Raw genomic sequence first — 27,660 nt, 5'->3', positions numbered from 1 at the left:
CTTTTTTTTTATTTTTTGCTCTTATGTGATATAACCATGTAACTGTCCCACGTTATAGTGTGTTTCCTAATCTATAATGATTTATTAAAGGCTTTTGAGTTCTATTACCATGTCTTGCTTCCCAGCTGCATGAATAAGGAAAGCAGATTGATTGACAAGCTTGTAGCTTCCGTGATCGATGACTTTGCCCTCATCGTTTAAGCGCACGAGATCGGAGCGCTTGATGAGTGCGAATGACACCTGGGGGATTCCCATTCTGTTTTTCTGAGAGTATATATCCATTAGAGTATTATTACAATACTCGCCAACCAATTTCAAAAGGATAAGTTATCCTGTTGAATAGAGCGCTTTTACCCTCTTCTCTCATAAATACTCCGTACGCAGGCGAGGATAACTCCACGAAAGTAAAGATACTCAAGTATTTTATTAATACACTAAAATAAGCTCGCTGTGCAGTTCATCGATGATTTTTTTCAGACGGATGCTCTGCAGCGAAATCTTCGTAGAGCCATGGATCTTTGAGCAGGTCACTGGCAGTGCTTCGTTCTACGGGATTCCACCTGACCATTTTTTTCACGAATTCTAGAAAATTGGTCTTCTCCTGGCCGCTTATCATGGAAACAGTGTTCTCGAATTTGAGATCCTGAGGAATCAACTCGGGATGTTTAAAATTACCTTGATTAGCGTTTTAGAAGAGTCGCTTAGTATTTTGAGTGATTGTAGACTGACCATTGGGCTCGTAAAACATGGACGTTCTCTGGCCGGAACGAAGCATATCATGAGGTGGAGGGCCTAGAAGGCCAGTGAGCTGAGCGAGATGTACCGAGTCATCATATCGATCGCTGATCCGCTTATCAATTGGATCGAATAAGCGTTTTCCCTCAAGAAGGTCCCACATCTGTAATGGTTTCGCATTAATGCCAATTCATTCCTGCAACCCTCTGATTTGAAGTCTTACCATGACACCGAGACTCCATATATCTGCACTGTAAGAGTAACCAGAATCAAGTATAACCTCTGGGGCGCGGTAGGCTTCTGCTTGGATACACCCAGAGTGGTGTGTCTTGCCTGACTTTGAATAGCCAAAATCGGCAATCTGAACGATGCCAGCGGGTATAGAGAACGGGCCGTAGTTGTTTCGCGAAAGATAAATGGTACGGTCATTGGTAATCTTTTGCGGTAAAGGGTTCTGATATTCATCTAGAGCATCTCTGTCCAAGATTGCAAGGTCTTCAAGCTTGACCAGTATATTATCCGGTTTCAAGTCTGATCGCCAGTCAGTACTGCGGAAAATGTTCGTGTAGTATAAGAAACCTGTATGGATGACCTGGCATTCTGAATGCAGATAATCAAGCCCGTGTAGAATCATCTGCATAATAATCTTGAGAACATCTACAGGGATAACCCCTCCGACAAACCTCCGACAGTACAGCCACAATGGTTCTCGTAAAGGTTCGAGAACGAGGCACAGGTGGGTTCCAATGGCAACGTCAATAGTGAAAGAACCTGATAATCTTCTCACAAAGCTCCAGCCTTGATGCTTTTTATTTACAGAAGAAATGTGTTTGAGCATTGCGAGTTCGTTTTCGGCGGTGTTCTGTCCGGAGCGACGATTCACAGCATTTACCTTGAGGGCGACGTATCTTTCTCGAGACCACCGCCAGCTACAAACAAGTAGTTAGACGAGAATAAAAATACCAGTCGTTGGAAAAAGAAAGCACCTATGCAAATCTCTGGCGAGCCATACTGTTGAGCTTGAACCATATCCAAGTTTGGTGGCAATCTGGTATCTTCCGTGAAGCACTTGGCCCAGGCAAACGGGGTAAAATCGACTGGTGTCATAGTAGGGAGTCTTTTCTTCTTCGATTGGTGAACGAGAATCAAGTCGCGGTGCAATCACAGCTGAGGAAGGCCATGGGGGATGTGTGAGAAATATGAGCGAGCGTGATTTGCAAAGCTTAAAGAACTTCATCATTTGGTGATTATATCTTTCGTGCTGGTGGCATCTGATTTGCGGGAAGCAATCATGTGTGTGCGGCGGGCACCCTTTCCAACGATCGAATTTATTCCCCAGCAGTCCGGACAGGGTTCTGCTACCGCAAGTGGTTGGGAAAATTAGAAAAAGGCACTGGCTCCTCCAAAATTGGCCGGTTCCGCGTAAGAACAGATTTCGGCTGAGCTGGTAAGCAAAGTAGACAAAGGCATCACTTAACTTTGTTGGTAGAATTGACGGGAAAAACCAGCTCTAATGAGATCGCCAAAATAAACCATGTAGAGCGCACAATCACGTGCATTTATCAAGTACTAAAGTAGCAAGATTAGGAAAATACTAGTTAAAAGAATCGCTTCTTATTCTGAATAATAGAACCTTTTCTTTTTATAAATATGTCTTCAATTTATTAGTATGTTATCATTATGATAGAGAATTCGGACTTGAAAGCCTCTGTGTTTTTGGCTTAAGGCCCTGGAGAGCCCGCCGCCGCCGCCCCGTCCCGGGGCCTCACTGGCTACGTTATAGTAGTCGCTTTCTTCCGCACTCCTTTTCTATCCTTCCCTTTCTCCTTGCGAGAATTACTAAATATATTAAATATATTTAGTCTTGGTCAAGTGTTCACTCGTCATTCCAGGATACTATTTACCTTTGGCAATCGAAATGTTTTAGATAATCTTTCTAAAAGTCTAGCTGTCTTGTTGCTGACCTTCCGTCTTCCACTTTCGGAGTACCTGCAAAGTTGCCCAGAGACTGAAAGGAAAAGCAATAAACCACAGGGTCAAATTGATGCTGGCCGTCGCAATCAGCTTGGTTGGAACAGCCTGAACGCCAAACCCTATAGCGATGCCCGCTGTCTCGATGCCGCGCAAAAGTGAGCTGTAGCGAATTTGCTCACCAGGTGAGTCTGACAGATTTCCAATACACCAGTAGATGTAATTCTCCACCAGGGATAAACTGATCCGTTCAAAAATGTAGAGTCCGAAGCCACGCCCAAATGCGGTCAAATTACCCCAATCGAGAGTTGGGTGAGTATGTTGGTACTCATTCTGTATAATCACGGCCCATATCCATGTAGCGCTGTTGAGAAGTGCAATCAGTACCCACGCAGTCAGGGCGCGGACTTTTCTATCTTTTACCCAGGGAACGTCGACCAGAGAACCTGCCAGCCATGTGGCCAATGTGCCCACGATTGAGGACAGCAGACTTGCCAGGGCACGCGACCGAACTGTAAAGTACGTTGCAAGGTATGTTCCGGGATAGGCCTGAATCCAGCCAAAGTACCAAAAGAGCGGCGTGAGAAGCAGGATGGATTTACTCGAGAGGTGTTTCCACATGGCGCGCAACTCAGTCTGCCAGTGAATGGTACCTTGCGACGTTTGAATCCAAGTGCCGTCGTCACGCTGAACCTTGTCGGGATTCGATAGGAGTAGTCCAAATAGCAGGCCTAGGCATTGGATAGCGATGAACGCCTGATATGCCTCGTACCCAATCTTGCCGCGTTTATCGTCGGCGTAGTTTAGGCTGAGGGAAATTGCACCTCCAATAATATTGCCGAAATTTCGAAAGGTAAACCTACGAGATACATTAGCACTCTGGGCAGTTCTTTCACCGGCATCTATAACAGATTTTTTTTTCTAACCATGTTGCGATGTATCTACCGCGTTTGTGTTGTTCCGGGTAACCGGTTGCGATGGCGCCCTCGACACTCCAGAAGAGCCCAGCACTGATGCCGCAGGAGACAGAGCCAAAGTATACCAACCATGTGGCGCCAGTGCGATTATTCAGATAAAGACCGGCAGCGTAAAGTGGATAGCCAATTGATCCCAGGCTCAACGTGTAGCGGAATCCAATCGCGTTGGTGACCCATGGGCCTGCAAAGCAGGTCACTGTCATGAAAGCGTAGAGAAGGGCGTTGGCTGCATTGACCAAATCAGGTGACTGACTGCCGCCTACGCCTAGACCGTTCATTGCGCTCCATATACCTGGCGCGCAGAAGGCACAGAGCCCTACAACGAGGATCTGAAAGAGAGTGCTGCGAAAGAAAGTTGGCTTGGCCTTGGAAATGGTACCAGCCTCCTGGTCATTGGTGAGAGCGTCCGTCTTGAGGGGTAGGACCTCGGCTGGGCCCCCGGGGTTGACCATAGCAGCACTCATTGTTATTCGACTAAAGGTCAGATAAATAAGGATCTATGCTGCTACTTGGACGAAACCACAATTAAATACGTAGATGAGTCCTATTGAGACATTACCATGTGAATTTCTCGTAATGCCTGTGGCTGATGAGCAAATGCATGGCAACCCACTATATTTAAATCACTAGCACGCACAACAGGCTATAGTTTAACTTTGGAGGCGCTGTGCGTAATCGAGGCTGATGATGAGTATATTATTATTGTCCCGGTCTTTATCTGTAGTATTTATCATGATACGCTGCATTTTTTTGAGGCGTTCCTTTCTCATGTAAGCTGTTCCTGACCAGATACGACTGATACGATATACAACAGTTGCCGAGGTACCATGCTAAATCGGACGGCTGATGACTACGTAGATCTTTCCAAGTAGAGGGGATGCGGCTGGCTCGCCACTCACGGCTGAGATTAGGCAATCCCATGCTCTAGATACCATACGAAGAAAAGCGATATAAAGCGAGCAGACCTTTTCCTTATCTATACAACTACAGAGAGGTCTCTATCTGACGAAGACTACTCCTCAGAACTACCATCGCCCGCAAGTTACAATGTCTTCTGCTATTCGACAACGACAAGCTTCGCCCGTGAGATTCGTAGAGTCTACCGGCTCAGCTGTAACGTTTGAGTCTTTTGATTTGCCTGCTACCAATCAACGCTTTCTTGATTACCCTCATCCGCCCAACACCCAGATCCCTCTTGCGCTTCGCCCGTCCAGCGATGTGACTTCTTTGGAAACTGCCGTCTCTACAATCAAAAACCTCCAACGAGACGGAACTCTGACCAAACTGCTAGCAAGGCACGGTGCTATTCTCTTTCGGAATCTTCCGATCGATGACGCTCTTGCATTCAGCAAATTTGCTCACGCATTTGGGTATGCGCCCCATGAGATCATTGGCATCGTCGTCGACCGGCCACTTCTAGCGCCCAACGTCGCTCCTGCCAACGAGGCTCCAAAGGAGGTGCAAATCTACAACCACAATGAGTCCCCTCAGGTGCCGCACGCCCCAGCATACATTTTCTTTTATTCTCATCGGGCTCCAGAAAAGGGCGGCGAGACTCCCATTTCGTCCAGTCTGGAGCTATTCCATCGCGCCCAGGCCGAGATACCGGAATTTATTGATCTTGTCGCCGAGAAGGGAATTCTTAGCAAAGTGACATACAAAGCGACGAAGCAGACAGCGGGGGGATCGACTTTGAGGCAGGCCTTTGGAAAGGAAATCCAGGATAGCGATGACGAGGAGAGGGCGCGCAAAAAGATTGAAGCACAGATTTTGCGATATGGCCGCGGGGAAAACACTACATGGGAGTGGAAAGATTTTGATGATGGCAAAGGGCTGGTGCTCACACATCGCTTACCGGTTATTCGAACCCAGCCAGGGACTAACCTCCCCACGCTTTTCAGTGGACTGGCAGCTTATCACAAGTACTCGATCAATGCTCAAGCAGCAGATGGATCTGCGAAAGCAAACACTGTGCATCAGTTTTTTGGCGATGGAACCCAAATTCCTGAGAAATATTTGGCTCACCTAGTCGAAATTACCGAAGATATTCGAGTTCTCCATAAATGGCAGCAAGGTGATGTGCTGGTCTTTGATAATATCATTGCCCAGCATGGACGTGAGCCATGGCAAGGGGAACAGTCCGATCGCGTGGTTTTGGCTAGCTTGTTCGATGGAGAAAAATTGCCTGGTGCATATGGATTCGGAGATTGGGCCCAAGTTGTGAAAGCCTCGGACTAGCTACATAGTGAGATAATTGCATGCAATACGCGATGCCTCGTCGTTGTCAAGTTACTCTGGGTGAAGTGAGTAGGGAACTAGATTTATATGATAAGCATCACCGAAAGTATTGGTCGCACTTATTATGTTGTATTGTACGCATAAAAATTAAGGTCTAGTTAGCTAGTAGTACTTAGACACCAGAATCATCTTGGATTACATTGTTGTCTCGCTGGAACGCCGACCAAGCGTCACAGCCTTCGCCAAGGCTATCTTGATCAACAAGAGCGGACAACTCATCAGCGCGTTCAATGATCTGAAGAGCAAACCCCATTTCAACGTGGTAACCAATGTGGCAATGCATGAGCCATGCACCGGGATTGTCTGTAACGAAGCCAATGACAAGGTACCCCGAGCCAGGCAGAAGAGCAGTATCCCTACGCGGGGGATTTTTGACTTTCAGAGGCGAGACACCAGGTAAAAATGGGCCAGCACCCTGTCCAAGTACAAAGAAGTCGTGCCCGTGCAGATGGATTGGGTGAGCAACAAATAAGGGGTTCTTGATTACCAGATAAAATGTCTTGTTGGCTTCGGGTAGCTCAATTACCGAGTCGTTCTTCTGGAAACTGGTGTCGTGGCGGAGTATTTTGCTGAGCGTTGGATCGTCCCACTCTATCAGCATTGGAGCTTCCTTGAGAGTCCAGTACCAATACCCGTCTACTTTGTCGAAACTCGTAGTCTCGGAAACTTCGATATCGGGTTTTCGGACATCCTCTTCAATGTGTGGCACGGCTTTCATGGTTTGGTCGCCGCATAGCTGAGAGTATGGGTAGGGTAATGTAGATGGCTTCGTCCATGCCTCATCATAATGCACAATTGCTAGAATGTCATTGAACTTCCAGTTCGGATCACCGCAAAGCCCCAGAGGTATAGATCGCATCCAGAACTGACGTGCTGTGGCAGCTTGATTCGCAGTGACTAGAATGTCATAACGTTGGCCCATTGTAATGTCCAAGACATTGACTGTGTACGGCTTCACAGGAACAAGATCATGCGCTATGACCGTCATGACATGATTGTCTATCATGAATTTGAAGTGAGATATGAGTGCAGCGTTCACTAGACGTAGACGATAGGTCTTGTTGGCTTCGAAGCGAATGTTGAGTCGTTGACCACCGTTGCCAAAGGTGTTGGTGCCATTGATCAAGCCGGTTTGAAGAGGCGGAGCGAGAAACACGCTTTTGTGCATGGTCGAACGCTGATATGCCGTGGCATGATCCCAATCGTTTAGAAATAGAGGACCCAAATCGACGTCATAATTCGCGGTTGCAGGCCCATTTATGACGATTCCACCAAATACTCCTTCCCACGCTTGTAGGCCAAAATGTGAATGATACCAGGTCGATCCATACTGCATGGCTCTCCAAGTGTAAGTCATCGTGTGGTTGACCGGCGTAGGGCATTGTGTCATGGACACCACACCATCGTTCTGATTGTTGAAGAGTTGGCGTATGCCGTGGAAGTGTATGCTCGTGCCATTTTTGGAAGTGTAGAGCGAATTCCTCACATGAACAATCACCGTGTCGCCCCAATCGGCAAAAAGAGTTGGTCCGGGAATAGTACCGTTTACGGCTAAAGCAAAGGTCAGCAACACATCTTTTCGAATTCCGCTAGGAACTATTACCCATTGCTGGCCTTGATACCCCATCTGGTGCAGCAATAACATCCACGACATCAAGCCAGTATTCCCTAGTAACACCTGTCTCTGGGGTCTCACGAATGTAATCCGTATCGATCGAGTGAGTGCACCATGACGCTCGATTCGCAGGCGTATTACCAGAGCAAGACGATGGTGATTGCGGCTGCACTGAGGAAAGAGTAAGCGCAGTTGTGTATAAATGAAAGACACTTAGACCAAGAGCTACTTGGAATAACATGACTGAGGCGACTGTACGTAAGGACGTCCGAATAGTGAATATCTTGAGATCAAGTTGCTGGTTCATTAAAGAAGATGGCTAAAGCTGAGATTATAAGCTTGAACGCTTGCGAAGGAGGTATAAATCTTTGCTTGAAAAATGCCAAGAAGATAGGGTCTGGGGTAACCATGCAAAACGATGTACTAACAAACGTCATTGCGAGACGAGCTGAGGTCAGTGCGAGCCCAAGCGTCAATATAAACCCTTATAGCCGACCTGAAATCAATCGTAGCGTTTTTGTTTGTATAGGGCATGACAGATCAGCAACAGTTTCCACACCGCACATGCCGTATACTACGGTGGTGGCATGAGTTTGATAAGAGAACATGCTATTCTAAATATCATATGGATTTGCGGCAGATAGCAACAGCAATGCTTGTTTTGACAGAGGAGATTTATTTGATAGCAGCGTTATTGTTCTACACAAATAATAAACGGGAATAATATCGCGGAATAACTAGTCAAGTGGATCGTGGAACTTCATACAACGGCGAAAACAGTGCCATGCGCTAGGGTCGGCGCATCAGAAAATTCACTTCAAAGTGTACGTTGATTATCTAGTAGTCACGAGCGACGCAGCAGTTATGGTAGTCCATGAAGCATATCGACGAAATCTAGTCTGTCGGTCAAAGGTTCTGATGCTTTGAACCTAGCTAAATCTTTTCTTTCGCTCTTATACAGCCTATAAGTGTTACTCTGCGCATCACCCCTGCAGATCCTTATGTGGAAAGCAGTGGGACTCATTAATTGGGAGGCACTAATAGCGCACAGAACAGACAGAAATCGCCAACTGTACTGGTTGTAAGTACACTGCCGCTACACTAGCATAGCAACTAAGAAGCTTACTCGGCGGCTGCTATAATAAAAGTAGACGTAACTAAAGAAATACCAGTGCTAAAGCACACTACACTCCTCAACTGCTCAATCTACATCAGTGAATCTGAAAGGCTACAGTTTACGAATATGATATATCGCGTCGCTACTTCATAGCAGTGGCAGTTTCTGAAACGCTATAAAACGGGCGAGCGCTGTATAGCCGTGTCTAAGCCCGCTTTTAGCCTGCCTTTAGCAGTATACAGCCGTTGCCCGCCCGCTTTTAGCCTGCCTTTGGCAGCATCTAACCGTTTACCCCCGCATTTTAGCCTACCATTGGTAATACCCGCGTGACGGGCACGTTTGATGTGCGGGGTGTGTTGGTACTAGTATACATTATCGCTTTTGAAGATAGAGGCGTGTGATATTGCTACGCAACAGGTCGCCGCGACTGATTTCAGAAGAATATACTAAAAAGAATTCTATATCTTAAGGGTCTAAGGAGCCTTAGGCTAGGGTAAGCTATAAAGCCTAACTCTTTTATACAAGCGCTTTTCACTAGATAGACTAGCCTTATATAATACTAGTAGTAGATTTTAGTAGGTATATACTCTTTAGTATATGCTATATAAAGATAGAAGTATCTACTTAAGAATATAATGTAGTTAGCTATTTTATGTGTTACCGCTACTACTACTCTCGCTGCCGCTGCCTCCGCTGCCTCCGCTGCCTCCGCTGCCTCCGCCGCTGCCTCGCCCCTCGAAGCTGCTAAAACACTCGCTAATTTTTTCTTTCGCTGCGCGTGCACAATCAGCTAGAAGGAATTCTTCCGCGGCCGCAGCGGCATCAATGATATATCAGGAGACTTAGATAGAGGCGGCAGCGACAAAGGCAGCGATGACGGCGATAGCGGCGGCGATAGCGGCGGCGATAGCGGCGATAGCGGCGCTAGAAACGTGTGTAGTCTAGTTATTATACCGTAATCAGATGTTAATTACAGCAGCTTATTACAAATCCTTTTATAGAATTTTAGCATAGCCACTACTGATGGCAGAAGTAGTTGGTCACTGCTTTGAGCCCCGCCTATGGTTAGGGCGTTATATCGACGGCCCTCGACGGAAGTACCAAGAGTGGTACTGGATTCTCCTCGATCATAGCGAAAGAGCTGACAAATTTTGACAAAGACTTTGCTGCGTAAGCGTATTTAAACATGCTAACCTTCTCCCTCACCACACACATACATTTTCATACAATCAAAATCGAACTCTTCAACATCATCAGCTATGCCGTGTTTATACCGTCGTCGCGCAGACGCTCTTATGGCGTCATACAACTCCAGCGGCTCCGACTATATGGACAATTTTACTTCCGACGCTACAGTGAGCGACTTTCGTATGTCGTCATGCCTTACTGTAGTTGACCCTTGGTTAATTAAGACTTGTTAGTGTTCAACGCAATTGACATGGACAAAGAAGCCACGCATGGCTTCTTTTCCACCTTTCTCACTAATAATTCCGACGTGAACTTTATAACGAGAGACGTGACCGGATCGAATGAGTTTCTTGCTCACGAAATGCACATTGACTTTATCGCCGGCAGTGACATCGAGAGCTTGAACATTTCCAAGGGTCAATTTGTGCGCCTCACAGGTGTTTCGGTGCAGCGGTGGCGGGAAGAAAACTCTGCAAGCCAGAATATTGATGAGTTGACTAGATGGAAAATCTTTGAGCAGAAAGATTACTTCTTTGTTGCGGAGAAGCGGAATGCTGCTTAGAGAAGCTACGAGGGTGACAAGATAAAACACTTGCTTGATCGACAACCCGTACCTTATTGAGCAGACAAGTCTACCCATCTACAACACTCTTACCTAGCATATTTGAGAAGGCCTTTTTAGCTGAAGAATAAGACTGAATTGAATTGTGCGACGAGTTTTGCACCCCTTACACACACGCCTGTATTGATGATTGGCCACTGTCTTAGCCAATCCTTATATTTGATACTACGCATAGTATCGGCTCTTATAAAGGTATATCGTCATAAAGTCTTTTGCACGCCCTTTAGTAGACATGTTTAGCGGGGATACCCCCGCTGCAGAGCATAGCTCTTCTAGCCCTAGGATATAGCTGAGACGCGCAGAATTAGATCCGAACTTGTTCGGATCTTGATACTCTCCAATCAAGATAAGCTTTCAGTAGTATAGTAATATCCCTTATTTTAGAGACCTTATATATAATAAATATTATAATAATAGTGAGTTAAACTTAAAGAATAATAATATAGTTACTATAAAACTTAAAGTAATATTAATATTATTCTAAAAGGAAGATTTATAATAATTAATAAGTAATTAAATAGTTTTATTTTATAGAAATACTAGATTTCAGTAGTCTTTAAGTCTAATATTAAATATGATTATCAGTAGTATTTATAAAATTAAATTAGTAATATAATACTTTATAAGTCTAGCCTTAGCCTTTATACTACTGCGATATTTAAGTGATTCTGTGCTATATTTTGGTTATATCTATACTAAATATGAATTACTTCTTCAAGGATCAGACGCCTCATGATTTGCCGAATGATGATGGAATGTCGTGAAACCACTTGGACTTGGCATGCAAGTCTGCAAATATGGCTTCTGACTCGTTGCTCGACAAATGTTGCATGCCCTTGAGATCCTCTTCCATCAATTCTTCCATTTCATCTTCGACCTTGGCTTGCCCTTTCTCATCGCCAGTAACCAACTGAGGCTTCTCGCCCCGCGCAATGAGAAGAAGCTGCGTATTTTTGTAGTTTAAATGCTCCGGCTTCGTAGGAATCCAGCGATATGAGCCAAATTCTTCCAGAATACTTTCCTCTTTGTTAGTCACATGAAGTTGGAGATATACACTTCGCCACACTTACTTTTTGGGATATTCTGGCGGCGAGGGTAGTCGTGCATAGGCAGGTCCCGAAAATTTGGGATTCTTGCTGCTAATGATGAAGCTACCACGATCGCGGAAGCCGAGCTCACTCTGAAAGTCTTGCTTCTCTTCGGGAAGTGTAGCAATATAGGCAAAGTGTGTCTCATTTTGCGCCCGAAGAATAGCATATACGCCCTCTCCGACCGGCGTGGCGCTGGGCACATGGCGCACGCCCTTGGTCTTGGTCGCGTATTCCCGGGGTGCAAGAAAGCCCTCTGTAAGATCGGAATAGGACATGCCCGTCTCATCCACAAACGCCATGAAGCGGTCGCTGGTAGACTGTGGCAATTGCTTCTTTGGCAAGGCAAGCAGCCGCGCAGTGAGGGACTCTGGGAGCGGGCGCTTGGAGAGATCAATGTCGTCGGGGAGCGGGCGCATCACCAAGTACCCGCGAGCAATCTCATCTAACGTCTTGGGCTCCTCAATCTCGACTCGTCCTCGAATAAAGTAGTTCAAAATGCCCGTCTCGACTACCTCTGGAGCAGTGTTGCCATCCGCTTTCTGCGACAATTGCTTGTCGTTCGTGTCTGCTTTGGAAACTGATTTCGAACGTGAGGCAGCGCTTTCAACCTTTCCATCACTGCGGCTTTCGGTTTTCGCGACCTTCTGTGAGCCGCCGTGGCTGGAGCCTAGATCATGTTTTGAGGCTTGAGTGCCGGGGCCAGATGCTGCAGCAGCTCTGGTTCGTACGGGGGACATGGTTATCTGTCGTCTAGTAATCAGCTGAATCTAAATATGACTGAGTAGATTGAGTGTAAAATTGACAAATTCGTTGCAGTTTGCGTGGCCAGAGCACTGCAACTCCCTATCAATTGCTGTGAGTGTACGCCTCATTGTGATGTCACTAGGTTGACTTCATCAGAGTGCGTTGCAACTAGGTTTACGGCAAGGCCAACAACTCTAGACAATTAAAAGTGCACAGTCATAAATTTGATTTCTATTGCATATTCGACTTGGTATTTTTGATAGTTTCTAGATTCATATATGGTCGATAGCTAGTTGTCTTCTAGTACACTATTGACTGAACTACTAGCTGGTCAAGACATGGTCATTCTCTCAGAATGGCCCAAGAGCCGAATCCGGTTTATTTCTGAGAAAGTGGTCAGTAACGAATGCATATGTGTTTAACCGTCCCCTCGTGGGATTCAAGCACGCACGCCGCAGTTTTTGCAAGTGCAATCACTGCCGCAATTGCACGAGTTGGGACCCGAACAGTTGCAGGTGGTTCCACACGAGCAGGCCATGGTGTCCGTTGTATTTGCTAATAAAAAGGTCTTGGTATGCACGACTTGTAAACGAGATTGGAATAAGAGTAGCGTTTGAAAATACGTGAAAGGCTGAAGCAAGAACCTTGATGATTGCAGATATTTATAAATGTATAATACGAAGCGAGGAGTACTTGACCGATGTATGACGACTTCTATTACAGGTCAGCTGCCATTTCAAGCGCCCTAGCGAAGGAGGAAAATGGCTGATACTGAATAAGACTAGTAGTGCTAAAGCTTTTGCCGGAATAGGACGAATCTAATTCTCAGACTTTCGATGCAATCTTGTTCCTTACTGTCTCGATAAAATGTTGCATGATGCGCTGCTACCCAACAGCTAGTCAAACCCACGTCAGCAGAATACGCATCAAAAAAGTACGACGGGGTACTGTTAAACCAGGCGCAACGGTAACAAGCAGTAAAGCATAGTCAGAAATACACAGAGCAACGGTAACCGACTCTGTTGTTGACTGGTTCCATGAATTAGATTATCCTTTCACATACAATGGTACTCTTTACCCGCTGAAACGTCATGGCTGCGATCGCGTCAAAGGTTCGTCATGGAGTGCACCGAACAATTACTGTCCTCTCCGCAAGCTGCTAGTACAAGGAAGGTTAGGTCCAGATCAATTTCAGTCCACGCGACCCACCTAAGCACTCATCCTCGTGAACCTGGAGTTTGCAGGACTACTAACATTATTAGGGGAATCTACCCGTGGCGCTGCGCTGAAGAAAATCCCAGAACTCAGCCTTCCACGCCGCGTGCTCGCCTATCTCCTACCAGCGCGATCACAGCACAGCAATTTTGCAGAATATCGCGAGAGGTTCCCCGCAGGACAGGCGACACTGGAGTGCCTCTACAGGCACTAAAGTCACCTACCTAACCTTTCTACTATAGAAAGATCCCTAGTTATATCTAAGTTTACCTAGTATCTAACCTAGAGATAGTTATAGAGGAGTTCTCTAATAGTTCTTTATAAGGTATATATCTATATTAGTAAATTATAATGTGAAATCAAAAAATCTATATATTATACTGTAGAAATCTAATATGTCGGACGTGTCCACTTACTCATCCTAGGCCGCGGGCCCGTACTAAGCGGGAATTAGTTCTCGTGTAGGCACTCATCCGTTCTTCAGGAAGCCACGGGAGAATATTTCGGACTACTACAAAATGCCGAGCCCGATCCCGTCTAGACTCAGGACCTGCTATCCCACGTGTCCGGTAATCGGCTACAACAGTAGAGCTCGCATTTGTAAGCCTTCCTCTCCACTAGTAGAGCGATCTCCGTCCGTTGTCGGATTTATGGATGCCTCTCTGAGTGGTCTCGCTAAAATTGCTCGGATATTTTCTTTGTCTCTGTATCCGTCTGCCATCGGATCTCGTACTAGGCTAGTGTCGCCACTAGAAAGATATTACGCCGAATTTACGCACGTTCTCTATCTCCGCCCACTATCGGATCTACGAACGCCTACTTGGGTTCCTGAAATAGCGTTGTCATTAAACGGCTTCTCAAAGTTGAACCGCCCCGGAATTTCGGCATTGGTACACCTTTAAAAGCCCGGGCAGCCTGCATACTCCCAGATATCCTCAATGTAACCTCACACTTCTATTATATCAGAAACAATGACTTTCAACCTTGCTAAGCCAAACCGCCCCCTCCATGTCGGAGTGATTTTGACAAAGGGGTAGGCGCATATCAACCTCCATTGTAGGCTCATCAAATACTCACAAACGCGCAGGACAACGGAAATGCTCGATGTCGCACCAGTGGAGCTATTTACTTGGATGGACAAAAAATCCCTTCAGTTTTTGAACTTTCCTCCTGAGATGATCGAGGACGGTATTGAGGTTGTCATGCACTGGATCAATGAAGACAAGGAGCCCGCGGCAATGAAAGGTGGCGCAAAGATTGTCCCAACTGTATGTCTCCCTACGATCCGCCAAAAAAGATGCTCAAGTTTTGACACTCAGGTCTAGGACTCTTTTCAAACAGCCCCGCAGTTGGACATTGTTCTTATGGGGGCTCATGGTGCTTATCAAACAAACGAGGTCGAGAAGGAGTTTATAAGGAAGGCCTTCGAGGACTGCAGTGCATTTATTACGATTTGTGGCGGCATCTATCCGCTTCTTGAGGCGGGAGTGCTCCAGGGAAAGACTGTGGCAGCGCCTAGGCTTCTTCTCGAAATGTCAAAGGGTATGGCACCTGATGTTGACTGGGTGGATAGGCGCTGGGTAAGAGATGGTAAGGTCTGGAGCTCTAGCACTCTACTTAATGGCGCCGATTTGATGAGGGCTTTTGCGGAAGAGAATTGGGGGCGGCGTAGTGGGATGATTGAGGCGCTGTTGGATACGCTTCATTTTCCCCAGCGTGAGGTGGACTTTAAAGACTTTAACGGGCACAACATCTCTCTCGGCCCCGCATGTAGCTTTGTCTAGTAGGGGTTACTCTCAAGTGCCTTGTAATCGGACCGCACAAATGGGAATGTGTTATAATGGAATGAATTGTTTCAACTCCATCTAGCTATACAGTGAGATTTGCTCTAAGTAACGAGCCTGACATCGTCTCTGCGTTTGAGTTCAGAACTCATGTTCTCTTGACCAAGTGAAGAGTAACTGTCCATTAAATTTGATACTAGAACTTGATAGTTGGGGTTTCTAGTGCGAAGAAACACGTTGGAAGGAGGCGGTAGATTGCTGATCGACCTATTAACCCTTGATACCCTCGTGAGTTCGACTTAGTGGATGCGTTCGGCGGTCGCGCCAGGACGGCAGTCGTCCCGTCGATCTAGGTGGTGACCGAGGCAGGGGTCGAAAGAGGGCCAAGCGTTGCCAAGGGCATTGACATGCGCAATGCCCGGCCGCAGGAACGCTAGGTGCGGCCTCAGGACCCTATTCAAGATTTCTGTTTCCGGTTGTAGCAATGTGGAGTTCGTGAGTGCATTGTGTCAGTTGGGTATTAGCGGGAACGAGCCATCAAATATTTCCGATCATGGTCGGAGCGTACTGTTATGATACTCAGAATATCGGAAGATTGATGGTGTTCAATAGGTGGCACATCATGGTAGAAAATATTCCTCGGTGGCAGTGCGGAGTGGTCTATTATCCGTAACGAAATTCTTTTGCGGCGGCGGCGGCTGGTGGTGATCGCTAACCAGCATTGGAGGCGGGCTGCCTTTCGCCGCGAAGACTGGTAATTCGATTAAACCCGACTTCCCTGTTTCATGATGACTCCCTTTGAGTAGTGAACTGCATTGAATTGAATGGTAGCGCGACGATGTGATTAAAAATGTATGCAAGGTTATTGTATGTGTTCTGCCCGTTCAGGTCTCCTGGAGAGCGGCGCAGGATGTACTAGATGCACAAACCAAGCGCAATTGTACACAAGACAAAAAAAAAAGCTTGAGGCTCGGCTATCGTCGGCGGGAGATCTGTAGAACCGACCCTAACAGGGTTTAGCGTAATCATCAGAAGGGCGCGAGCCCATCTATTAAGCTTCACCAGCTCATCTATTTTGTCCCAAACCCCAAATTTACCACTAGAGCAAAGTCGTTTTTTGCATGCAAGTTTTATTTCGGCCAGTAAATCTATTGAGACTACCTCTTATTGAACGGAGATTCATCTCACGAACACGATCATGGCCCAACAACAGGCATCATACGGTGAGCCGCGGTTGAGTCCTGTTGAATGAATGGTGCTGTGCTTAACCCATCTCTAGTGACACTCGATGTGTTCTCCTCGCAGAGGCAAGCCTTACTTCGATCAATCATCTATAAGCCGAGTTTGCTGACAGTCTATGTAGATTTCAAGGAAATCCCGTAGCTATTGTTAAAGTCGACAATGGCGGCAAACTATCTCACGATCAAAAGCAGAAAATTGCTAGAGAATTCAACTATTCCGAAACAGTGTTCTTATATAGCACCGATGACAAGAACCACCGCGTCGAGCTTTTCACGCCAGTCAATGAAATGCAATTCGCTGGCCACCCGATTATTGGGACCGGTCACTTGCTCTTCCGAGAGTCAACCGCCAGCGTAACTGAGAGACCAACAAGCCTGACCATCATGACCAAGGCGGGGCCCGTTCCGGTTACGTATGATCGGGAAAGCCAAATTGTGCATGCGAGTGTACCACACAACATCCACATTCACCAACAAGAAGCCGCTCTCGACCAAATCTGCGCAGTGCAAGCTAGTATGGAATCGGCTTCGGATCTCTCCGAGGTCAAGACCACCCACCCGGCGGTGTCCATGGTCAAGGGGGTCACATACGCTCTAGTGGATCTTACAAAAAGACAGGATATTTTCAGCAATCTTGTTCCTGGGGCGAGCCCCCAGCTAAATTTGGACGAAGGATGGGCTCCATCCTTCACGGGTGTCATGTACTACCGCCTCCTCCATCCCTGCACACAAAGTGGAGGTGACGTGGTGATTTGGGAGCTTCGCGTTCGAATGATTGCAATCAATCTAGAAGATCCTGCCTGTGGCAGCGGAGCATGCTCCTTGAGTGCCTATCTGGCGCTGTCATACGGGCAGCCGAGCCAGAATCACCGATTCAATATCCAACAGGGTTCAGAGATGGGAAGAAGTAGCAGAATCATTGTGGACGTTGGTTTGGACGAAGATGGACGTCGGGTGAGGGATATAAAACTGGCAGGGCAAGCAGCCTTTGTTGCAGAAGGAAAGATGTATGTGGACTGAAAATCTTGGACAAGACCAGATTGGTTGCATGTATGGACGGGGCCTGCTGCCTCACATGCCTTGCTTACTGCGTCAACAAGCAACCACCGAAATCGCCGGGCAGCAAGACTTGGCTTTCAATTGACGTTGCCTTTGTTCTTCTCCCACCTGTCTTTTTTTCCGTCATCTTGGCTGGTGTACCCGACCGAGACTGGGGGGTTTCCTTGCCTATGGCAAATCTTGTCATCTACCGAATGCGCTTTTCGATACGCGAAAAAGCAAAGGCATGGCAGGAGGCGAGCAATCGATTAAAAAGTAATCCGTCTCTAGAAGCGACTGTCAAGGAGGGCTGGAATTTGGCACTGAAACTCTGATATCTTACACTCAACTGAACCTGTTTCGATTCCTGTGGGTAGTTAGCCCACCATAATTTACAGGGCCTACAAGCGCTGAAGGCCTGTAATAAGGCGTCTGAATGAAGCCGGCGGCGGCGGCCGGCGCGCTTTCTTTCGCGCTCGCGGCGAAAGTATGTAAAAAAATAAAAATAAAAAATAAAATTGTAGGCGAATGACGACCTCGAGAACGTTCAGATCAAGTGCGCTCAGCTCACTGTCACCATCATTCCCGGGATCGAAGCACCAATCCATTGCCTGCGCATTGTACAATGGCGCCCACAAATTTGGCTACCAGTAAAACCTCAGTCCACTCAACATCTCGCTGGGGAACGAACAATCATGTCGCCAACATTTGTGTCTACAAGCAAGCAGATTATGTCTGGCGGCACGGGCTCCTTGCACAAACTCGTTGGCAAGCACTGAGGTGGCATACTCACTCGAGATCAGTGCCCCAACTGGCTTTCCAAGCTTCTGTCCAAAAAATTCTCTTCTAGACAAGTCGGGCACGAGGTACGACGCGAAATCTACGCGCAAAGAGGGTCGTCATACTCACTCCATATCTAACTTATTCGCGTCTGGAACCTAATACAGACCCAATAATCCCATGCCCTTACGCTCATGGGCTCGCGAAAAGGACCGATGGCAATGGTTCGAATGCTTTTGTTTCGGCCGTTCATGACAACGGTGACGGAGATTTTTCCCCAGCCAAGAGTTCCCGACGTAGATGAGCTACTATGGCGCACCCCTGGCTTGTTCCAGATAAAAACGTCATCTTCCCAATCAAGACCCCAGGTACACGTGAGGAGATACACGTGAGCAGAAAACACGTGCAGCGATGCCCTGCTTTGGTGCTAGGAAATCTCAACGTCGGAAGCGGGCGAACGGTGAAGGAGTCGGCTGTGCAGCAAGCCCGGCACGCCTTTTCATGGCTTGCTTCATGCTGTGTGCCAAGCTGACCCGATTTCGGGCCAGTTTTTTTCTCGGGTTACCAAGTTGAGTAACCCGTTTGGATTTTTCTTCGGCTGTAAGGGTAATGAAATCGGATGATGGCTTGCTTGCGTGGCTTAAGCCATTGCTATTTATTCAAATCCATTTGCTGTGCCAATGTGGAGAGCATCAAAACGAGCGGAGTCGCCGCAAAAACAAGCAACAAGGTAATGCCATTTTCCGCTAAACAACATGGTATATAGATACAACTATCGTCTTGGAAACAGCCAAGGTGAGAATTCGCATGAATGATGCTGGGGTACATTGAAAATTGAAGCAACGAGAATTGGTAAGAGCGGATCAGGAACCCGCCATGTAAGCTTAAAAAATGACGGGTTTCCGAAACTAGCTAATGCGTGACCTCAGTGGCTGCAGGGCCAGCCAACAGTGGCACACCTACGTGGAGAAGCTCTCCAGACTTTGCGACCATGTGGCCTCTGCGGCCTTGGCTCAGAAGTGCCTACAAGTTCTTGGCATGTTTGTGCGACTTGATGTGATTTGAATATTCCACCTTGCGGCCCTCGTGTTGGAGGCGCGGCTTGGCGATAGAACCGGACCGCGATTTGTGTCATGGCTTCCGAGAAAAGTACACTGACTGAACACACTCGGTTTTCCAAACCGGGGAAGTGGATAGCATCTTGTTCCATTGTTTCTTCTTTATGGTCTCCGTTCTCGCTGACCTGGGGTAATCTAATCCGTAGCGCGGGCGACATGTTTGCTAGGTGCCAGGCAACCATTGCCAGCCTGATTTCACGGGGTATCCTTGCATCTTTCCTCCCCCATACCATTCAATTACTCCATATCCGTAATTAGCCATGAAAAGCAAAAGTGGGATCGCTGCAAGGCCGTTCTCGCAGGACGCAGCCGGGACGAATTGTCGATAAAACCCGACAGCTCCATCCCTTCTATCATTCTTTTCCTTTCTGCTCACTCAATGACAGGCTATTCCACTACTGTTGGTGGTACACGATAGCAATCATGTTCGGAATCCCGAAATATTTTGGCTTTAGAGGCCGAGCCCTCAATATGGCCATTAGTTCTCTCGGCAGCCTTGATTTCTTGTGAGTTCTCATAACACACTAGCTCCTCATCCATTCTTGCACACTATCCTAAAATTCTTCTAGACTTTTTGGATATGATCAGGGTATTACCGGTGGTCTACTTGATCTACCATCCTTCAACAAGTACTTTCCCGATATTTTTCTGGACCCAGAGCTCGAGAAGAGCAACTTGCCGCTCTACCAGCAACGCTCAACATACCAGGGTATTACCGTTGCGGCCTACAATCTGGGTTGCTTCCTAGGCGCAATAATTACCATCTTTATCGGGAATCCTCTTGGTCGTCGTCGTACCATCATGATTGGCTGTCTCACCATGGCTACCGGCGCCCTTTTACAAAGTACCGCGTTTCAGCTGCCACATTTCATCGTAGGTCGGATTATTACAGGTATTGGCAATGGCATCAATACTAGCACCGTTCCTACTTGGCAATCCGAGTCTGCGAAATCGTCCGATCGTGGCAAGCTTGTCATGATTGAGGGTTCGCTCATTACCGGTGGCATTGCACTAAGCTACTGGATCAATTACGGTATGCACACAAAAATCTCATGCGTGGCGACATACTAAGCTCTAACTTTGATCAAGGCTTCGCATTCATTGGCGAAAAGGAGGTTGCCTGGCGCTTTCCATTGGCTTTTCAGATCTTGTTTGCGGTAGTCATCTTTGTCTCCATCTCTAATTTACCAGAGTCCCCGCGATGGCTCGTCATGGCAGGAAAAGACGACGAGGCACTTGAAGTTCTCGAGGCCTTGAATGAGAAGCCACGAACAGACTTCATCATCCAAAAGGAGTTTGACGACATTAAAATGACTGTGGTCGAAATGTCCAAGGGCTCTTATCGCAGTCTTTTCGACATGAGCGAGTACCGCGAGTTCCACCGAGTGGTTCTAGCCTATGTCAATCAAATGTTTCAACAAATATCTGGCATCAATCTCATCACCTACTACGCGCCGACACTCTACAGCAAAGTTGGCCTACAAGGCAATAACATAAACAAGCTTCTCGCCGCGTGCAATGGCACAGAATACCTGCTTGCTTCCTTCATTCCGATCTTCATCGTTGAAAAGACAGGCCGACGACCACTAATGCTATTCGGAGTAAGTCGGACCCCTTTCCTAAAAAGAGACGTCATCTCTAATACATGCTCTTCTCTAGGCCGTCGGTATGTCTGTGTCCATGGCTGTTCTTGCGGGTTGCAACTGGCGATTGGAAAACTTGCAAGACACGCGAGCTGGTATTGGCCAAGCCGTGTTTCTTTTCGTTTTCAACTCATTCTTCGCTATTGGCTGGCTCGGCATGACTTGGCTATATCCTGCCGAGATTGTGCCCTTGAAAATCCGTGCACCAACAAATGCATTGTCGACGAGGTAGGCTGTCAACAAGTTTCTTTGATCCCGAACGTGAGTCGCTTACCTGGGAAACAGTGGAAACTGGATTTTCAACTTCATGGTCGTTATGATTACACCTGTTGCTTTTGCGAATATCGGTTATAAGACCTACGTCATTTTCGCAGTAATGTGAGTTTTGTCATAAGATCATGGTATTCCGAGTTACTGACGTTTCTAGCAACGCCTTCATGGTTCCCTCGGTCTATTTTTTCTTTCCCGAGACTAAACTTCGATCGTTGGAGGAGATGGACGCCATCTTCAAGAAGTCTTCGAGCGTATTTGATGCAGTATCCATTTCGTTAAAAGAGCCTTATCGCTACGACAAGCATGGGCGGCTTAAGCCAGAGTACTTTGAGGAGGCCGCGCACCACGAGTACCAGGAAAAGTCTCCAAGTTCTGGCGACGAGAACACTAATGTTTTCGTGGGAAAGACGTCGCCCTAGGGATGAAAATAAGCATACAAGGGCCCAAGGTCTAGCAATGCCACCAAGTACAATAATTGTCATCTCCCACAGTCTATTGATCGCGACCAAATAGTAATTGGAATAAGTACAAACGCGCATATAAACACTGTAATCTTTTTCTTTACATGACGCTCTCAGTGTATCCAACCAATATGTCTCCAAAATAGAACAATTCCACTAAGCGCAGCAGTGAAGCCCGTAAAAATGACCAGCGGCCCGTAAACCGTGCCGTATGCACCATAGGTCTTCACACGCCAGTAGTCACCGACGAGCGCCTGACTGAGTGGACCAGATAAAACACTTCCAATGCCTCTTCCTGCAGCAAGCACCGATAGCACCATGACGGGATCCGTGTCTTCGCAGGAGTACCGCTCACTGATGGTATCATCAGTCGTGATCTGCTGCATAAGGCCTGTCCAGGCCGAAGTGTATGAGCCCGCAAACAACCCATAGAATGCACAATAAATGAGTAGCGATGGCACGGTGGTCGTGAAGCCCCATAGCAGAAACGTGGCCAAGGACGCGCCCACTGTTGCGATGAATAAACATCGAGTGACATGATAATTGTCGGACAGCCAGCCCATAGTTGGGCATCCAACCGTCGAGGTAAGGTTGAGGAGCAAAATCGTGCTTGCAGACACAAACTTGCCTGCGCCGAGCACTGACCTCGCATATGTCGGCAGGAAGATGCTAGGCAGGAAAAAGCCCAAAGCTTGAAATATGTTGGCTATCTGGTGAAGCATAAATGTCTGGCTCAACGTGAAGCGAAAGTTGAACGGGTTGCCTTGGGCTCCAGATTGACTCAAGGGCAGTCGAGGCTTGACAAAGTATACCACGGGAAGAGTGATCACTACAAGAGCGACGGCAGAGACTCTGAGCGTGTATTGGTATCCGTATTCACCCAAAAGATATTGGAGGACAAAGGGAAGCACTGATCCCGACAGTCCGGTGCCGGCCCACATGATTCCGTACGCCATGCCCTTTCGTCGGTCGAACCAGTCATTGAGAAAGGCAATGCAAGGGCAGTAAGACAAGGAGCTTCCAATGGCAAAAAGGATACCTTGTGTCACGATCAGGTGGGAGACTGTTGTCGCAAATGAGGCAGCCACAAGAGCGCCAGCCATGACAAAGATGCCAAGAAGAGGCGAACAGGCACTCAATCGAGGTGAAAGTCGCTGAATGCCCATGGTAATAGGCATGCCCAAGTACATGATACCCTGGGATAAGTTAGTTGCGGCATGGTATGAGTTGACTGACTTTTTTGAAACGTACCATGGCGCTGGTGGAAACTGATGGTAAACCTGTGGCATCTTGAAATGGCGGGTGTGTGATGTAATAGTCCTGGAAGACGCCGTAGGCACCAGGAAACCCTTTCGATGGATAACACAAGCACATTAGGATCTCGTGTGACTTGTTCCAAGATTTGTGCGATAACTCACCAAGGGCTAGACCTTCGATCAAAAATGAGCCTGTGAGGAACAGCCATGCGTGCAGCCCAGAGTCCGGGGGGTGAACCACCCTGGTACCATTCTTCTTGCTCATATCATGCTTGTCATTGCGAATCGGCGTGGTCGGGGTGTGTATATTTGTCTCCTCGTCCGCCACGTAGGGCGTTCTTCCCATTTTTGGGCGTTTTCCGAGTCCTAGGCCCACCAACCGATCGCTTGATATCGTTCCCGTGTTGAAGCCAAGTTGCAGTCTAATATCGCTTCAAGTATTGTCGGCTTAGAGAATGTTGACGAGATCGGCAAGCTTTTGTGTTCCAACTCGTCATAGTGAGGCTACATGCGCCTTTTATTCCATCTCCAAGATGTAGATTTGCCGGGGCTGGGAAGCTCGGCAGCCTCTTAAGCGGAAACCCACATGTGAGGAATGAAGCCTGTCTGTAAGACAACCTCAAGGGCCAAGGCATACCATGCGACCCTCCGGCTTGCAACTCGCCGAGGCTGAAATGTCTAGCTGTCAGCTCATGATTAGGAGACATCGAACTTGAGTTTCTTACTTGAGGGGTTAGGAAAACAGGCCGGGCCCATCTTCCCACGTTGCGACGTGGTGGTCGTGCAGAGATTCCTGATGATACATCACACTGAACATGACGACGGCGTCTTTGAGACATTATGTAACTCTTCCCCAAGTCTTTCATGTGACTGAGTTGATCTAAAGTCTGTAAGATATAGAAATCCGTATTCCGAAAAACGGGCATCAATGTTGAGCTCGTGCCAACAGTGCATGTACAAACCGCCGCTACAGTGTTGGCTCTTGACCGCGGCACCCACTCTCTCAACTTTCTGGTGCGCATTACCAACCTTTCGAACCCGTAGTGCCCTTCAAGTCCGTGGGCCACTGATAGGAATTCGAGCTATAATCCCATCCGCCTCGACAGCCAGTAATTCTGTCTCACAAGTTCCCTCTCTGGGCAGCATCATTGGCTTGCTGATCCAGACCCACCAGCACCATGGCCTGTTGTCTTAGCCTTAGGAATCCAACACCCTCTTGAATACGATGCAGAAGATGCAGCGTCGTAAATATTGTAAAAATGTAAAGAAAAATGAACATGACACTCAAAAGTAGGGTCAGTATGTAGGAGTCATATATCAGAAAAGAACTGGAGCGACCTGGTTTTCGGGTCTCCCAATAGACTTATGCTAGTCAGCAGTGTCGTTATCAGTCGTGTTAGTGCGCCGGAACTGAGACTTGACATGTAATAAAATCCATCTTTGGAAGTCGAGGTGGCTCTGAAACCAAGCGAGTGAAGATTGCTGAACGCCTCGTCACTCTACTTTACTCAATATACTCCGGCCTCGTGACGCTAGCTGTCGAACGCAAACGATGTCGCCATTCACATGAGCGTTCCGCCAAACGAGATGCACATGATCTTCTTCGGGTTAAAAAAAAATCAGCGTTACAGTGCAGATTTATCTGGATCAAAGCACTAGTCCTTGACGCAGAGCCAATACGTTCTTCTGCTCGGTAGTGGCGCCGGACACCTGGTTGGTGGCCCAGTCTTGTCGTGGACACTCGCTCGGCAATGTGCCTACATCTCGGAGGGTCTCCATCAGGGGGGTGGTTGAAATCATAAAAAGGTGCAATAAAGCTTCAATTGAAGTGCAACAGCTGTGAAGATGGCCAAGAGTCTAGTCATGACTGTGCGTAGCCAAGGAACCAAGCACTGGCGACTAGGCCAGGCTCGTCCAAGGGCAACGCTGCAGCATGGAGCTCAGCTGCACCGCCATCATCCGCAGCAACTCCGCCTTGGATGTCATGTAATTAAGACTTGGCAATTTGCTACTATCGCATAGCGTAGATATATATGTCCTGGTAATAGGTCGAGCCCGAAACCTAGTCACGCTCTAGGGGCAGTAAAGCCTTGCCGCAACGGCACATGATTACTGCCGCGTAGCAATACAAAGTTTCAGGTCAAAAGTCATGATGCTCCACATCATTCGAAGATTAGTGGTAATTAAATCACTGCGTGACCATTTGATTGTATTTGAGTCATTGGGTTGGCTATTTTCCTTGTTTTTCGGCATATCGAAATCTTCAGCTTCATCTCGGCACTGATCCCTCTTGCGCCACACCCTGGCACCTGCGCAGACCGCGCCGAAACTCAAAGCGACACCAAGTAATTCAGTTAATTTCTGCAAATTTAAACCCTGACATATTCGAGTTTTCGGGCCAGCCAGCAGCCGATTGTCACCCGAACAATCCTGCCGCCGTCATCGCGGCGGGCCACGACAGTCCAGTCGCCAGGGGGGGACGAGTCCATGGCTCTGGGACAGGCAAGTGCAAAAACATCTTCGGCGAGGGGCCGGATCAGATGGATGGGTCCTTTTCCAAGAAAGCCATCGAATGAGCCATACAACATGCCATCAGTGCCACTGCAATGGAATACGGAATCGATTTCCGCGCATTCGAATTTGCCGTGCAAGTCAGAGTACTTTGCATTGGGCTTGGCAACTGGCACACGATGAGCGCGGAATCTTCGATTGTCCTTGGGAACGGTAATATTCAGCACATCGCCATCCAAGAGGGCGGTGACATCGATGGAAACAGCCTTGTTCGCCTCCACAGGGGTGATGTCCACCGCAGAGCGATAGTAGCCAAAGGCTAACTTGCCCTCTGCTTCTCCTTTGCCAATAGTGACAGCCAAGTCTGATTCCGGATCCAAGTAGGTGCCGATGAATGCCGAGGCGGGCTCCACGCCGCTGAATTTGACGGCTTGTACTCCCAAAAGTCGCTCAACTACATGGTCACACACTGTGCCGGCTTTGGCGTGCTCCTCATTCAGCAGAGCAACGACAGATAGTCTTGCCCTGGGGACGTAGATTCTGGTGAGTCTGTAGCCGCGCAGAGCGCCACCATGGCCAACCAGAGTAACGTCGCCAATAGTGTGCTGGCTCAGACCATAGCCGTAATCAGATGGAGATCCATCCTTGAACTGCTGCTTCTTGCTGTTGAGGCCATACCAATTCTGGTCATTCTCACGATTTTTGTCAACATACTTTTCGTAAGCGACCATGTCAGACAGTGAAGCCACAATACCAGCATCACCAGCCCACTCAATACGGTTGTCGCCGGGATAGAAGCCAAGTGTCTCTGTGCCTTCGTAGCCGACACAAGGGGGTGGGTGCTTGGAGGTGTCGGCGCAGAGAAAGGCTGTCTTCATACCGGCGGGCGCAAATATCCTCTCATTAAGCAGATCCGAAAGGGTCTGGCCAGTGACGTTTTCCATTACACGACTCAGAATGTAAAAGTTGGTGTTGGCGTACGAGTACTGCGTGCCCGGCTCGAATTGGAAGGATTTGAGGCGCTGTAGCATCTGGGGACCATGACGCTCAATAGAAAAGGGCATCTCAGGTTCAGCACCCCAAAGCACAGTGAGTGCCCAGTAGTCGCGTAGTCCCGACTGGTTATTGCAGAGCAGCTGCAGCGTCACACCCGTGTCTTGGGTCATCTCTTTGGGAAGGACTTTGGCGAGCTCATTGGCAAGCTGCTCGGCCGCCGGCTCGCTACGAGCAGCCATGGCCGGTGTAGGGTTTAGTTGCAGATCCGTGAGCAGGCCGCAGGTCATTTGCTTGGAAATGGAGCAAATGGGAATCACAGTGTCGTTGCCCATGGGAATGCCCTTTCGCAGGTCGGCGAAGCCCCAGACCTTTTCACCGAGCAGCTCGCCATCCTTGACGACGGCAACAGCACCACCAGGACCGCGAAACTTTGCAGGCAGGTCTGCCAGAACTTGCTCGACTGGTTCTGCTAGCTGAGCCATTTCTCATGTGAGTTGCAGCAGTTGTAGATGGTTACCTAACAGGAACAAAGGTGCGGGGCAAGGCTTTATATGGTCGGTACCGGTACCCACCAACCCTGACGGGCCACGATTTATGAGTGAATTTGCCAAGTATGAAGCATTATTTACGATGAACTCCCAAAGAGGCTAATTATCATGTTGAATTTTATTCCAAAGTCCATGATCTTGTTCTTTTTCTTTTCAGCCTATAGCAAGGTTCCCGCCCGGAATAATGACCTGCAACAGCATTCTCCGCTGTGGGGCGTAGACAGCAAACAGCCCATGTCACTGCCCAACCAGAAAACTCTCATGCGAATACCAAGAACATGGAGGTATTTTGAGGATGGAAGATCCTGCTAGATTTTGATTGGCACTCGAATGGCGTAGGGTGGGATCGCCGCATCATCGCGTTGTAGCCTGTTGTTGGATTGAACGAGCATCCGCTTGCGAGTATGAAGCCCAGCTCCAATGTACAACCCGATCACC

General features: G+C 47.8%; 12 protein-coding genes across 12 annotated transcripts; 6 read left to right on the top strand and 6 right to left on the bottom strand.

The window, feature by feature from the left end:
- Positions 1-21: 21 nt before the first annotated feature.
- BBA_02771 (CMGC/DYRK protein kinase) lies at positions 22-1,842 on the bottom strand (the record flags this gene model as incomplete). The annotated part of the gene is made up of 7 exons (XM_008597868.1): positions 22-42; positions 109-256; positions 480-675; positions 730-898; positions 959-1,283; positions 1,419-1,664; positions 1,748-1,842. The coding sequence occupies 7 exons, from the start codon at positions 1,840-1,842 to the stop codon at positions 22-24; spliced, it is 1,200 nt and encodes a 399-aa protein (XP_008596090.1).
- An 837-nt stretch (positions 1,843-2,679) lies between these two features.
- Positions 2,680-4,147, bottom strand: BBA_02770 (DUF895 domain membrane protein; the record flags this gene model as incomplete). Its single annotated transcript, XM_008597867.1, has 2 exons — positions 2,680-3,565; positions 3,633-4,147. 2 exons carry the CDS (start codon positions 4,145-4,147, stop codon positions 2,680-2,682), a joined length of 1,401 nt encoding a protein of 466 aa, XP_008596089.1.
- A 583-nt stretch (positions 4,148-4,730) lies between these two features.
- Positions 4,731-5,921, top strand: BBA_02769 (taurine catabolism dioxygenase TauD; the record flags this gene model as incomplete). The annotated part of the gene is made up of 1 exon (XM_008597866.1): positions 4,731-5,921. One exon carries the CDS (start codon positions 4,731-4,733, stop codon positions 5,919-5,921), a length of 1,191 nt encoding a protein of 396 aa, XP_008596088.1.
- Positions 5,922-6,093: 172 nt separating this feature from the next.
- BBA_02768 (multicopper oxidase) lies at positions 6,094-8,033 on the bottom strand (the record flags this gene model as incomplete). Its single annotated transcript, XM_008597865.1, has 3 exons — positions 6,094-7,532; positions 7,585-7,762; positions 8,025-8,033. 3 exons carry the CDS (start codon positions 8,031-8,033, stop codon positions 6,094-6,096), a joined length of 1,626 nt encoding a protein of 541 aa, XP_008596087.1.
- A 1,939-nt stretch (positions 8,034-9,972) lies between these two features.
- On the top strand, positions 9,973-10,463 carry BBA_02767 (uncharacterized protein; the record flags this gene model as incomplete). Its single annotated transcript, XM_008597864.1, has 2 exons — positions 9,973-10,081; positions 10,135-10,463. The coding sequence occupies 2 exons, from the start codon at positions 9,973-9,975 to the stop codon at positions 10,461-10,463; spliced, it is 438 nt and encodes a 145-aa protein (XP_008596086.1).
- A 790-nt stretch (positions 10,464-11,253) lies between these two features.
- BBA_02766 (BTB domain transcription factor) lies at positions 11,254-12,351 on the bottom strand (the record flags this gene model as incomplete). Its single annotated transcript, XM_008597863.1, has 2 exons — positions 11,254-11,539; positions 11,594-12,351. The coding sequence occupies 2 exons, from the start codon at positions 12,349-12,351 to the stop codon at positions 11,254-11,256; spliced, it is 1,044 nt and encodes a 347-aa protein (XP_008596085.1).
- Positions 12,352-14,544: 2,193 nt separating this feature from the next.
- BBA_02765 (DJ-1/PfpI family protein) lies at positions 14,545-15,357 on the top strand (the record flags this gene model as incomplete). The annotated part of the gene is made up of 3 exons (XM_008597862.1): positions 14,545-14,606; positions 14,661-14,841; positions 14,899-15,357. 3 exons carry the CDS (start codon positions 14,545-14,547, stop codon positions 15,355-15,357), a joined length of 702 nt encoding a protein of 233 aa, XP_008596084.1.
- An 850-nt stretch (positions 15,358-16,207) lies between these two features.
- On the top strand, positions 16,208-17,618 carry BBA_02764 (phenazine biosynthesis-like protein; the record flags this gene model as incomplete). The annotated part of the gene is made up of 2 exons (XM_008597861.1): positions 16,208-16,224; positions 16,721-17,618. The coding sequence occupies 2 exons, from the start codon at positions 16,208-16,210 to the stop codon at positions 17,616-17,618; spliced, it is 915 nt and encodes a 304-aa protein (XP_008596083.1).
- A 454-nt stretch (positions 17,619-18,072) lies between these two features.
- On the top strand, positions 18,073-18,415 carry BBA_02763 (uncharacterized protein; the record flags this gene model as incomplete). Its single annotated transcript, XM_008597860.1, has 2 exons — positions 18,073-18,123; positions 18,161-18,415. The coding sequence occupies 2 exons, from the start codon at positions 18,073-18,075 to the stop codon at positions 18,413-18,415; spliced, it is 306 nt and encodes a 101-aa protein (XP_008596082.1).
- Positions 18,416-19,957: 1,542 nt separating this feature from the next.
- On the top strand, positions 19,958-21,869 carry BBA_02762 (sugar transporter; the record flags this gene model as incomplete). The annotated part of the gene is made up of 6 exons (XM_008597859.1): positions 19,958-20,040; positions 20,104-20,567; positions 20,624-21,135; positions 21,194-21,405; positions 21,463-21,555; positions 21,605-21,869. 6 exons carry the CDS (start codon positions 19,958-19,960, stop codon positions 21,867-21,869), a joined length of 1,629 nt encoding a protein of 542 aa, XP_008596081.1.
- A 155-nt stretch (positions 21,870-22,024) lies between these two features.
- BBA_02761 (Major facilitator superfamily, general substrate transporter) lies at positions 22,025-23,513 on the bottom strand (the record flags this gene model as incomplete). Its single annotated transcript, XM_008597858.1, has 3 exons — positions 22,025-23,107; positions 23,163-23,260; positions 23,330-23,513. The coding sequence occupies 3 exons, from the start codon at positions 23,511-23,513 to the stop codon at positions 22,025-22,027; spliced, it is 1,365 nt and encodes a 454-aa protein (XP_008596080.1).
- A 2,023-nt stretch (positions 23,514-25,536) lies between these two features.
- BBA_02760 (Beta-lactamase-type transpeptidase) lies at positions 25,537-27,156 on the bottom strand (the record flags this gene model as incomplete). Its single annotated transcript, XM_008597857.1, has 1 exon — positions 25,537-27,156. One exon carries the CDS (start codon positions 27,154-27,156, stop codon positions 25,537-25,539), a length of 1,620 nt encoding a protein of 539 aa, XP_008596079.1.
- Between the last annotated feature and the right edge of the window lie 504 nt (positions 27,157-27,660).

The sequence above is a fragment of the Beauveria bassiana genome, assembly GCF_000280675.1.
Source record: "Beauveria bassiana ARSEF 2860 unplaced genomic scaffold BBA_S00006, whole genome shotgun sequence".
Lineage (NCBI taxonomy): Eukaryota > Fungi > Ascomycota > Sordariomycetes > Hypocreales > Cordycipitaceae > Beauveria > Beauveria bassiana.
This window is presented reverse-complemented; position numbering and strand designations above follow the sequence as displayed.